General features: G+C 35.1%; 1 protein-coding gene across 2 annotated transcripts in view; it reads right to left on the bottom strand.

The window, feature by feature from the left end:
- MRPS35 (mitochondrial ribosomal protein S35) overlaps nucleotides 1–12,245 on the bottom strand; it is a 41,870-nt gene extending 29,625 nt beyond the window's left edge. The window contains exons 1-5 of one of the 2 annotated variants that reach the window (XM_081310588.1): nucleotides 12,092–12,245; nucleotides 9,273–9,319; nucleotides 7,976–8,143; nucleotides 5,948–6,008; nucleotides 1,540–1,679 (exon numbers count right to left, since the gene is read on the bottom strand). In XM_081310588.1, coding sequence (XP_081166714.1) covers nucleotides 1,540–1,679; nucleotides 5,948–6,008; nucleotides 7,976–8,143; nucleotides 9,273–9,319; nucleotides 12,092–12,203 — 528 coding nt within the window. In that variant the 5' untranslated portion in view covers nucleotides 12,204–12,245. The remainder of the gene's footprint in view (nucleotides 1–1,539; nucleotides 1,680–5,947; nucleotides 6,009–7,975; nucleotides 8,144–9,272; nucleotides 9,320–12,091) is intronic. The other variant, XM_081310589.1, reaches the window with a different exon arrangement.
- Nucleotides 12,246–12,657: the final 412 nt, after the last annotated feature.

The following is a 12,657-nucleotide window of genomic DNA, read 5'->3' as shown; positions in this document are numbered from 1 at the left end:
AGCAAAACAATCAAAAACAACTCCACAATAGAATGCGCAGGTTTTAAATCTCTTAACCATGTGCTCAATTTCACTTTCAGTCTACTAAGAAGTCAGACAACCAGACCTTATGTGTCCTATGATGTAATGTAAAATACACAGCAACATCTATATTCTTGTGAAAACTGCTAAATAAAATGTGGTACATCCATAAAATAAAGTGTGATTTTGCAATAAAAAGGAGTAAAAAAGGACACATGCTAGAACAGACAAAACATACCCAAAGAATACATATTTTATTATTCAATGTCAAGCATAAGCAAATTCATAGAGACAGAAAGATTAGTGGTTGACAGGTGTCTAGAGCAACTGAAAAGAGGTTAAAGAAAGGGTAATAATATCTACATTCAAGAATGTATAAGAAAATAGGCTTTCTCACAATCTGCTAGTGTTTTATTTTTTACATTTTCAGCAGAAATTTTTCAATTTATATCAAACAACTTCAAAGGAGCTACTTCTTTTGACTTGATAGTTCTTCTTTTTTTAAAATACTTTTTTTAGTTGTTCATAGACCTTATTTTTTTTAAATTTATTTATATGCAGTGCTGAGAATCAAATCCAGTGACTTACACATGCTAGGCAAGCATGTTACCACTGAACTACAACCCTATCCCTGATAGTTTTTCTTTTAGGAAATTATCTTGGGAACATAATTTGGAACATATACAAATATTGGTTTCTAATGATACTTATTACAACTTTTTCCATAAAAGAATATTATTGGGGTTGGGGATGTAATTCAAGTGGTAGAGTACTTGCTTAGTATTCATAAAGCACTGGGTTTGATACCAACACTACAAAACAACAACAAAAATAACAAAACAGCACATTGCATCCCAACCTCAAAAACATTGTCGAGGCATATAAGAGATGCTCACATATACATTATGTAGCCATTAACTATAAAATTAAAGAATGCTTAAAAATATTGGGAATTATTCACAGTGGGATAGGGAGTGGAAGCATGGGAGGAATAGATGAACTCTAGATAGGGCAGAGGGGTTGGAGGGGAAGGGAGAGGGCATGGGGCTATTATGATGGTGGAATGTGATGATCATTACTATTCAAAGTACATGTATGAAGACACGAATTGGTGTGAATACACTATGTATACAATCAGAGATATATGAAAAATTGTGCTCTATATACATAAGAATTGTAATGCATTCCACTCTCATATATAAATAAAAAATAAAAATAAATCACTAGAAATTATTATTATTTTTTGCTTAATTCTTAATAAGTGAAAAAGAACAGATTACTACAACATACATGGTATCATCCCATTAAAATATACAAAGGGTACCTGTATTTATACTAAAATGAGCTACTTATTAATAATTATTATTTTTGAATGGGAGAATGAGAGACAATTTTATTCTATAACTTAAAACTTCTGTATTTTCCATGACAAATATGTATTAATTTTGTAATCATATTACAAAATGTATTTTTAAATACAGTATTCTAATGATTCTTATTTTTTAACAAATCTCTTACCCTTAAGGTTACTACTCGAGCTTTAGGGTTTCGAATAGATGGTCCTGATGAAACATAATCAGCTGTGTCAATTTCAATCGGAAAATGCTTCTCACATTTCTCATCACTGTCTAGTGCAGCTGGCCATTCAGTACAGAAATCTGAGAATTTAAAAAGTTATAGTTCTGCAAATAATTCCTCATTGTAATGTATAATGACAATACCAAATTATTTATATAACTCTCAGGTCACATGAAATGACAACACAGATTTTCTTTACACACACATCATCATTCCTTATCCCTTTTCTTCTTCAGTACAAATAGGGTACTTTTTTGGCAGTTTTTTACTGGAGATTAAACCCAGGAGTGCTCTATCTCTGAGCTACACCTCCAAATCTTTTTACTTTCTTGAGTCAAGATCTTACTAAGTTGCTCAGGCTGGCCTTGTGCTTGTAATCCTCCTGCCTCAGAGCTGACTGTTGTTATTAAAGGCATGTGCCACCATGCCTGGCCCTAAGGAGGAATTATAGGAATGATTTGGATAAATTAGGTTTGGTGGAGAACAGTGTGTTCAGTTAAAAGAGAACCCTCAGGTTTTGGTGGAGCAGTAACTTCTGTGGTAGAGTATGTGCTTATCATGCATGAGGTTCAATTCCCAGCCCCAAGATTTAAATAAATAAATAAAATTGAAATGTATTATGGCTCTACATTACCTTTTATGGGACAATTTAATTCTTCCTTATTAATTAAAAACAAACTGTTCACAGTGCCCACAGCATTACTGTTTGTGAAAAGCAATGGATAATGTTAACTCACTCCAAAATGAAGGTTATAAAAGATCAGCTGAAAGGAATTGAAAGAGGCTCTAGAAAAGTTCTAAGAGGAAAGCAAGGTGTAGTCAATACTTCTCCAGAAATGGAACTGACTAAAGCCTCAACTTGAACAGGCATAAAAGCCTAGGTCATCCTTATACGAATCCTTACAATAACTCATGTTTCTTCCACATGACTTGTGTGTGCCAATGGGGCTAAATGAAAAGAGAAACAGCTTTGTCTTCATATATTTGGTCAAAACAGCCCAGAGTAGAGGTGGGACTGGGTCTGAGACCTAGGCCACAAAAGGAAGTTCCAAGCATGGTAACTGTGACCATGGCTTTCTGTTGATTTCCAGAGCACAGGGGTATTATGTCAGGTCAATGAGGAGAAGAGCACTGCCTTTCAGCCTCCCATTAGTGTCAACAGCTGACTTCATACTGTCCTATTCCTATGGAGTTAGTGTGATAGAGGGCTTCTGGCTTGAGATGAAAAATTCTGAGTCTATTAGGCTCCCCTTCTCATTCCTTAAATTCCCTTACTTTAAGTAACTGGTTTCTTGGGCCAAATAAGTTAGACCTCACAGATTCATGGCTTTCTCCAACAAAGCCCAACTGCAAGAAAGGCTGGTCATAAACATACGTGGATGTAGGAGCTCCTCTGTGATAATTTAAGGGACAGTAAGAGGTACTTTGCTAACACTATATTCCCAACATAACAATTTTCTAATATGCAGTACTATATTTAGTTCCCTTCAGGCTTAATTTTAAAATCAGAGTCAGTAAAATTTCACTCTGAGTTACAAACATTCTCTGATATCTGTGACTCAAAACATGCCCACAATTTAAGCATAGCTCACACCATTCTTTAAACATCCTGTTCAAAAGATCAACATTCAGTTATCTTGAAGGGAAGCATAATTTTGGAATTAAGAACATTTGACATTTTAAAAAAATGAACAGAGCAAGACTTTTGAGTTTAGATTTCAATCCCATCATGAACAAATTCCAACATCCTGTACCATAAGATATATTATTGCCAAGCTCTTTATAAGAGACTACTTTGGAGAATTATGAGTTCTTGGGTTTGTTCTGAATCTTTTTCTTTTAAACTGTGAATAAGTCATCTCAATCACCAGATGATAATTATAGTTTTTAAATTCAATTACCTAAATTATGTGTCTAAAAAAAAACACAGCCAACTGGAGAGTATATAATAGACTCCTGTTAGCCTTTACTCATCTGATAGGTGAGCAATGGACTAGACATGAATAAAAGACCTTGGTTTTTATTCAACTTCTACCACTGATTATTAAATTTCTGGCAAATTACCTAACTTTTCTGCATTTCAGATTTTCCCTATTTGAAAGAGAACTGAGAATATTTGAAAGATTTTGAGTTCTTTGGAAGATGGAATCTAAATCCAGAGGCTGGCAGAAGTGTAAAGGCACAATTAAGCAAAGATTTAAAAAAAAAAACAAACTTATTTAAGTACTGTAAAAGAGAATGCTATGGGCTGGGGATGTAGCTCCTTGCGTAGCACATGTAAGTCACTGGGTTTAACCCTTGGCACCACATAAAAATACATAAAGATATTGTGTCCATCTACAACTAAAAATATTTTTTAGAAATGTTACTCTTCTAAATGTGCCATATGAAAGCCTTTGGTTTAAAAATTAGGAATTTTATAAGTATTTCATTAAAATAAGCAAATACTAGATTATAAACACACATTTAAAAATAGTGTTTAAAAAGAAGAAAATTGGAATTTATCACAGCGTAGAGTAATGCACTTGTTAACTGACATTACAAAGGATCAAAAAGTGATACTGATTTGTGCCAAAAGGCACAAAAATTTGGAATAGTCATCAATTTTAGTTCAATTCCAAGCACAAATAAAAATAGACACCTGAAAAGGCCATTGCATTATCCCAAAGCAAAGGACCACATAAATAAAATAGGTTTTTCTATCCTCATTTTAAGAGAAAATTACTATTCCTCTGATTTAGGACCCTTTGATACCTTTTCCCTTATATGTTTTAATGTAATGTCCTCCCAAAAGCTCAGATTGAATCATAATTATGTTCATTATCCTATATTTCCTTCCAACATAAACAACGTACCTATAAAATGTTTCTGGGTTTCTTTTTTTCTCCCTGAAAAGCCTTAACAAGTATGCTGAACATTTATACAATATTTTTAAAAAAATTCTATTTTAAATTTTTACTTTTTTATAGTACTAGGTATTGAACCCAGGCACACTCTACCACTAAGCAACATTCCCAGCCCTTTTTTTATTTTTTGTTTTGAATTGGGGTCTTGCTAAGCTGCCAAGGCTAGCCTTGAACTTGCAATCCTCATTCCTCAGCCTCCCAGGTATCTGGGATTACAGGAGTGGACTACTGTGCCAGCTATACATTTTTTAGTCTGCATTAATACATTAAGACTTTATCCAAAGGTACTAACTCTTGAGTTAAACTACAAAATCAATCACTAATAGCTATGAACCAGGAACAATTCAAAATGTGCTTATCCTATATATAGTCCAATGCAAATTAGATCAAAATTAATTTGGAATGTATACATAATTAGGAAAACACATAGAACCATGAACAAAATTTGTCTTTTCCTTTATGCATGTAAGGAGAAGTAGTAATTAGTATAAGTGGGTGAAATCTATGTTTATGCCTATGAATCAACAGATATTGATCAAAAATTAATAAATCCAGAACTGGAGGTGTTAATCACATTCTGGTGATTACTTTTATTATTTATTCTACACACACACAACATAAAAAGTACTTGTTATAAACATAAGTATAAATAAATACTCTCTGAAAGTAATCACTAGAACTAAATAATGATTAAAAGAAAACATTTCTAGAATAATAGGCTTGGTATGGAAAAGAAACCATAAGACTTGTTTTTGATTCACCATATGCATATATCACTTCTAATTTTTTAAAAATCTTAACAATTTCGTCAAAATAGCTGTTCCCTGTGTTGTATCCCATTACTGAACCCACTGACTATTGTGATACTTAGCATTCTTCTTTACTATCCTCAGTTTGAATCATATTGATTTGTATTTATTGGCAAAACTGCAATATTTTCTTCAATTTTTTTAATGTATGTGACTTAACAACTCAACAGTAAGTTCATAACATGTGAGCAAGGATTATGGTTTCAATTTCTCTTTGTTACTGTCTAGAGTGGTGAGGGAAAAAAAGTTGCAGATTTGATATCTAATAATTCACTGAAAACAACTTAAAAATCCTTCATTAAAAAAGAAGAAACTGGGCTGGGGTTGTAGCTCTGTGGCAGAGTGCTTACCTAGCGTGTGTAAGACACTGGGTTTAATTCTCAGCACTGCATATAAATAAATAAATAAAACAAAAGTCCATCAATAACTAAAAAACTTTAAAAAAAAAAAAAGAAGAAACTGACAATCACTCAGAATATAATAGCTAATGTTTACATGGACTTATGCAGGCACTATTCTAAGTACTTTGAATCTTATTAGACCTGAGATTATCAATTTTTTAAAAATCTGTCTTTAAATTTTTAAATGTTGTTCAAAGTCAACATAAAGTTTATTTGAAAACATATCACTTACCTTTAAGAGCTTCACAGTGTTTTTTAATTGCTACAGGAGTCAAATGCAGAAAATTGGGAATCTAAAATAGAAAATTTTAAAGAATAAATTACAGCTTTTTTTTTTTTTTTTTGAGAGAGAGAGAGAGAGAGAGAGAGAGAGAGAGAGAGAGAATCCCTTAATATTTATTTTTTAGTTTTCGGCAGACACAACATCTTTATTTGTATGTGGTGTTGAGGATTGAACCCAGCACCGCATGCATGCCAGGCAAGCACGCCACCGCTTGAGCCACATCCCCAGCCCAACTTTTTTTTTTTTTTTTTTTTGAGACAATGTCTCTCTAGGTTGCCCAAGGTGGTCTTGAACTTGTAGGCTCAAGTTAGATTTTTGTCTCAGTCTCCTAAAGAGCTAGAACTATAGGTCCGGTAGTTAAATATAATAAAAACATTTAAAAAAGTAATTTTCCTCATAAAGCTAAATCATAGGCCAATAAACTATGTAGCATATAAAATCTGATAGTTCTTTCACAATATTAAAATAGGCACTGACCATTGGTATTATGGGCTGGGTGGCTTCATTTACTATACTTTTATTTTTTTGAGACAGGGTCTTGCTATGTGTACAGGCTGGACTTGAAATTGTGATCTTCCTGCCTCAGCCCCCGAAAGCAGTGGTATTATAGCCTCTCACCACTACTTTCAGTTTATATTTTTGAAACATAAAAATGTAAACCTCAAGTTCATAAAAAGAAAAAATAATAGCTTACGTTTACATGTATTTACATAGGCAATGTTCTAAGCACTTTAACACATTAGCTTAGTTAAGTGTATTCAATGATACTGTGACTTTTTGAATAGATGGCATGCATTAAATGTTTGGTTTTTTATATTTATTAAGATACCATTCACAATCATCAACATTATTATAAATATACTGCTGTTCTCTCCCACACAGTGACATTTTCCAAAGGCCTTCCCTTTCAATTAAGTTCTCTTTCTCTTCATTTGAAGAAAAGGTTTGTTTTCCTCAATGTTTGCTTTCTTGTGTCTCTTGAAGTATTCCTATTTCCAAATTTGATTTACACTTTGTCCAGTAGCAGAGTACTGCTTCTTCCTCTTCCTTTTTCACTTTAAGTTTTTTTTTTTTTTTTTGTAGTTGTAGATGGACAGCATGCCTTTATTTTATTTGTTTCATTTTTATGTGGTGCTAAGGATTGAACCCAGTGCCTCACTCATGCCAGGGAAGTGCTCTGCCACTAAGCAGACCCCCTTTTTCACTTTTTAACATCACCTTTTAAATAAACTTTTTTTGATTCTGAAAGAAGACTCTCATCTAGTGGAAAATAGTTCCTTTTCTACTATAACTTCCATTGTATGTTAAAAGGAAATCATCTAAGATATGTACTCTCAGATTAAGCATTTATGTTTTCTTTTTTAAATACATAAATCATTATAGATGCTATCAAATGAAGCTTTTAACATGAAGTATTTTGTTTTAAGCAATAAATCAGGTAAAGTTGGTGGACTATCACAATAATATTAAACAATATTCTACCTTTCTGGAAAGAAAGTTTTAAAATTCCTCTTTTAAAAATGGAATCTTATGGATGGTGAAAGGAGACCCTCATCATTATACAAAATACATGTATGAAGATGTGAATTTGGTGTCAACATACCTTATATATAATCAGAGATATGATAAATTATTGTATAATGGTGTATTAAGAATTGTAATGTAAAATAAATAATAAAAAAAGAAAAAAAATGGAATCTTCACATCCTGATTCTCAATCTCAAATTAGCTTATTTCACTATTCTTAGAGGCTACAAGGAAAGACACAGACTGATTAATTACATTCTCAAAGGCTTAGGATTCTTTGAATCTTTTGTATCATGAATGATCAAAGTACAATATTATCACCTGGAAAGAAAATTTAAATTAAAATACAATATGCTGCTATATACTGAACCTTGAAGGTGGGTGGGAATAGAGGGGAGATCAGCATTTGTTTAGGTATGTCTGAGCCAATATACTAGCAGTTAATCTTACCTTTAAAAGTTCCAGATTTCCCTCCTTTGCCATAGGCACTCCTTTGTTTACTGGATAACCCATTCGAATAGGTAGAGGTACTGTGGAGGGTTTAAATGGTGCTGCAACAGGGTAAACACTAGGCCAGTCCTGGTCAACAGCCATTTTCTCTGTCCTAGGAGGCAGTGCCTAAGAAACATAAAATACTTAAAATTTTAAAACATATTCTTTAATTTTAAACCATAAGCAGTAATTATGAGAAATAAAAGTAGAATTGCAACCTATATAAAATCTGGCCTCCAACAAATCTATTGCTGTTCAAATGAAAAACCTACTTAAATAATCTCTGAATTGTATCTTCAAACTCTCTGGCAAAGATCTCCTTTAATGTCACATTTCCTTCACTAAAAATTGATTATTTAATTAGACTTTTGGCAGTTGTTTTACATTTTATTTATGCAGTTTATTTATTTATATATCATACAATATTTCTTTCAGGGAAGTCAGTATATAAGGGAACACTAAGAACTTGGAAATAAAAAAATAAGTACTTGGAACTTGGAAATAAGTAAATTAGGGCTAAACAGATTGAATAAATACATAATGAGAAATTATATGTCTCCCGAGCCCAGAGAAAAACTACCTGATAGCTTAGTCAATCATATTAACACACACACACACACACACACACACACACACACGTATGTATGTGTTTTAAAATACATATATTAAAACACACACAATACATATTTTTTTAATGGTAGAAGGATGGCTAGCATACAAAAGTAGGCTTTAAGGTGGCAAAATGCAGCAATGTCCATCTAAGCAATATCAAAACCAGTATAGTGTATGTCCTAGAAGCAGGTAATATTCCTACAAAAACTACCGCCTAGATGATTGCAATTTGGTGCCACTTAACTTCCAGCTAATGTGCTTTTGTTCTGACTCCAAGCTCATCAACTGACCTTATAATTTGGATTCCTCCATAGAGATACCTACAGGGTAAGACTGACTGGTTGGATGAATGCATACACCCAAGCTACATGACTGACAAGGGCATCATAAAAAATAGTTCTATATTCTGTTTCCTGGGAGTATGAGTGAGTATACCTCTTAAAGATGACCCATTTTATGGGTACAGAGCAAAAAAGGTCAAAGATTAACACCCCCTACTGGGACTGTGGCAATCACCCAATAAACATGACTTTGTGAAGCCTTCTCTAACAGAACCCTTCTGCATTATAATGAGCATCTGCCTCTCTTTATACTTTCAGAAATCATTAAAATAGTGTATAGTAGAGTATATAAATTGTTTTACCTTTCTTCTCTGCTGCCTTTCACTTTTGGATGTTCTTTCTATTGTACCTAAAAGATAACATAATAGGGATAGAAGATTTTATGAGTTGTTCAACAGTCATCATTATCCCTTTTTGCTAACACAATTTTAGATATTTAGTGCCGGACATGATGGTGCATGCCTGTAATCCCAGAAGCTCGGAAGGCTAAGGCAGGAGGATCAAGAATTCAAAACCAGCCTCAGCAATTTAGCAAGGCCTAAGCAACTCAGTGAGACCCTGTCTCTAAATAAAATACAAAATAGGGCTGGGGATGTGGTTCAGTAATTGAGTGCCCCTGAGTTCAATCCCTGGTTAAGACCACCCCCCCTCAAAAAAAAAAAAAAAAAACAATACTTAGTAACATAAGCATGAAATGACAATCTGTTTTAAGTTCAGATTAAAATCATCTTAACAAAAACAAATAGTCTTTAAAAGTTCACAGTTACATAAAGTTTATTTTGATTGCTGATACAGTGAACTCATCATCTAGAGAAATATTTTTCAGTAAATTTTAAGGTTCACAGTAAAATAAACTTACTTTCCCAAGTTAAAATACCTAGTTAGAAATAAATATTCTGAATATTTAAAGATAATTGTTTTTTTTAAGAGAGAGAGAGAGAATTTCTTAATATTTATTTTTTAGTTTTCGGCGGACACAACATCTTTGTTTGTATGTGGTGCTGAGGATCGAACCCGGGCTGCACGCATGCCAGGCGAGCGCACTACCGCTTGAGCCACATCCCTAGCCCGATAATTGGTTTTAAATGTCCTAATTATAAGTATAAAAATAAGTATTCTGAATATTTAAAGATGATTGGTTTGAAATGTCCTAATTATAAATATACTTGCTCATATTTGGAATCACTCTATTCTATCAAAATGTCAGCCCTTCAGTTTTTCCTTCTCTATTATATATTAGAAAAGCCAGTGATACAGTAATTAACACCAATAACAAAACTGGCTATTCCTACCAATCACATGATTATAGAAGAATGTGGATTACTTCAAACAGAAAATACCTTTTAAAATCTTACATTATGTTTCTCTAAATGAATGTTTTGCTATCCTAGAACAGCTATATTTATTGAGCATTTTCACATGAAGACACTATACTAAATGATTTTCATTATTTCATTTAATCTTACTCATTACAACAAACACAAGTACTATTATTATCCTTCTTAAAGGTCTATTATATTCAAGAAAACTAAAGAGCAAAAAGTTAAGGTGACAAAAGTATGACTCTTCATAATTTGATCACTTTCCCTTACAAGGTTCTGCAGCTACAATGAACTTCAAGTACCAGACCCTTTAGTATTTCTCTCAACTTTCTGTTCTTTACTTATAATGTGCCTCCCATCTTCCTGGCTCCTGCCCCATCCCTATTCACTCCATTTCTTCATCTGACATATTTCATTTCATCCCACAATACTTTACCATTCACTCATTGATAAATTTAAGTGCTGTTGTGTGCCAGAAACTAGGAAGTCAGCAAAAAACAAAAGAGACAGTGCTTCCTTTCACAGAATGTAGAATCTGTCAAATAAGGCAGAATTTTAGCAAGCGATTTCAATAAACAGTGTACTATTATGGATACATACAGCAAGGAACTGAATCTAGTCAACTAGTTGTTTTTGTTTGTGTGTGTGTGTGTGTGTGTGTGTGTGTATTAGTTACCAGGTATGGAACATAGAGTCTCATGCATGTAGACAAGCACTCTACCATTGAGCTGTCCCCAGCTCTGTTTTAAATTTGGAGGCAGGTTCTCACTAAATTGCGCAGGCTAGCTTCACACTTTTGAGATTTTCCTGTCTCAGTCTCTCAAGTACCCAGGATCACAGGCATGTGCCACTAAGGCCAGCATTTTTGTTAATTTGAGGTACCAACTGCATCCATTTACCTGCAAATGCCATCATTTTATTCTCTTTTATTGCTGAGTACTATTCCATTGTGTTTATATGCCACATATTTTTTTATCCATTAATCTATAATACTTGAATTTTATATAGCTGGTTTATTTTTTTTTTTTTCACTCAGACTTTCCTAACAGGATGTAAACTTCACTAGCTCAGGGACTTTGCTGCATCCCCAATATCTAGGGCACTATCTAGCATACAGTAGAAGTTAAGTATTCAGAGAATAAAAAATTTTAAATAAACAGTGTTAAGTCTATGAGGAGCCACTACTGATGCATTAAGGAATTTACAATTTATTTTAAAGACACGAAAAGCCCTTGGAAGTCAGACGGGATGGCTTGACACTGTGCTCTGATAAGTATGAGAAATACACTACACAGTATTTCTCTGACAACAAATTTGTCTTTTCCACTATCTTTCTCTGTCAAGAACGCTATCAAGCATCCCTATAATCTCTGTTGGAATGAAGGTCATCCCATTTGGTGACCTGGGATTCCCAGTTGTACTTTCTTCTGGCACAGCAGTATACCTTTTAAATATTAGGGAAACTCCAAGGTTCAAACACTGCCGACAAACCTGATCATTGAGCACTAGTAACAAGAGGGAGACCCGGGCCGTGGCCCCGGGGGGCGGGAACACCAGAAAATGCCGGTTACCGCGAAAGAGAGCAAGCTTTCTGGGCTAGTGTCCAGAACACGCAGAAGCGGGCAGCCAGGAAACCCGGGGGCAGAGGACAGACCCACACCTGCGGCCTTCCGAGTGGCCCCGCCGGGAAGAGGCCGGCAGAGGAAAATCGGCCTGCCCGGGACTCTACGGCCCGGTCGGGCCGGTGTTCCGCCCTTTCACCTCCCCCCAAACCTGGAGGCAACTCGGCAGACACTCACGCAGGCCAGGTCTCCGAGCATGAGTGGCCGGGGACACGGCGGTGGAGAGGGCACTCAGAGTCCTAACCCCCGGCTGAAGGCCGAGCCACAGGCGGACCACGGGGGCCGCCATGCTGCGAGAACGGAAAGCGGGAGGAGGAAAAAAGTCTTCCTCGCCCCCAACGGGCGGATCTGGGCTACGGAACGCCTTCCCGCCAGCCTGGCCCCGCCCCCGGGAAGGGGCTGCTGGCTCCAGCGCCTGCACACTCAAAGACCCAGTCTGAAGTGCAGGGAGATGTCCCCAAATAGAAAAAAGTAATAAAAAGAGAGAAACGATTTTTAAAAATCAAGTCAGTTCAAAAACAATTGCGAATAAGGCCTATAAAGGATTGGGGAATTGTGACTCACACGGGGCAGATGTATTCTGGATGGGATTCTCAAAATAGGAGTCAGGCCGTCTACTCCAGGGCCCCAATTTGCAATGGCTGCTTGGAACACTTTTATTAAAGTCTTCAAGTAGTGCAAGTGATTTGCGATAAGGGGAGGGTGACGTTATCCTCTTGTAGTTAAAAGTATAGCTTCCTGCA

The sequence above is a fragment of the Spermophilus citellus genome (genome assembly GCF_964194105.1).
Source record: "Spermophilus citellus genome assembly, chromosome: 10".
Classification (NCBI taxonomy): Eukaryota; Metazoa; Chordata; class Mammalia; order Rodentia; family Sciuridae; genus Spermophilus; species Spermophilus citellus.
Note: the sequence above shows the minus strand (reverse complement) of the source record. Positions and strands in the feature narration are given on the sequence as shown.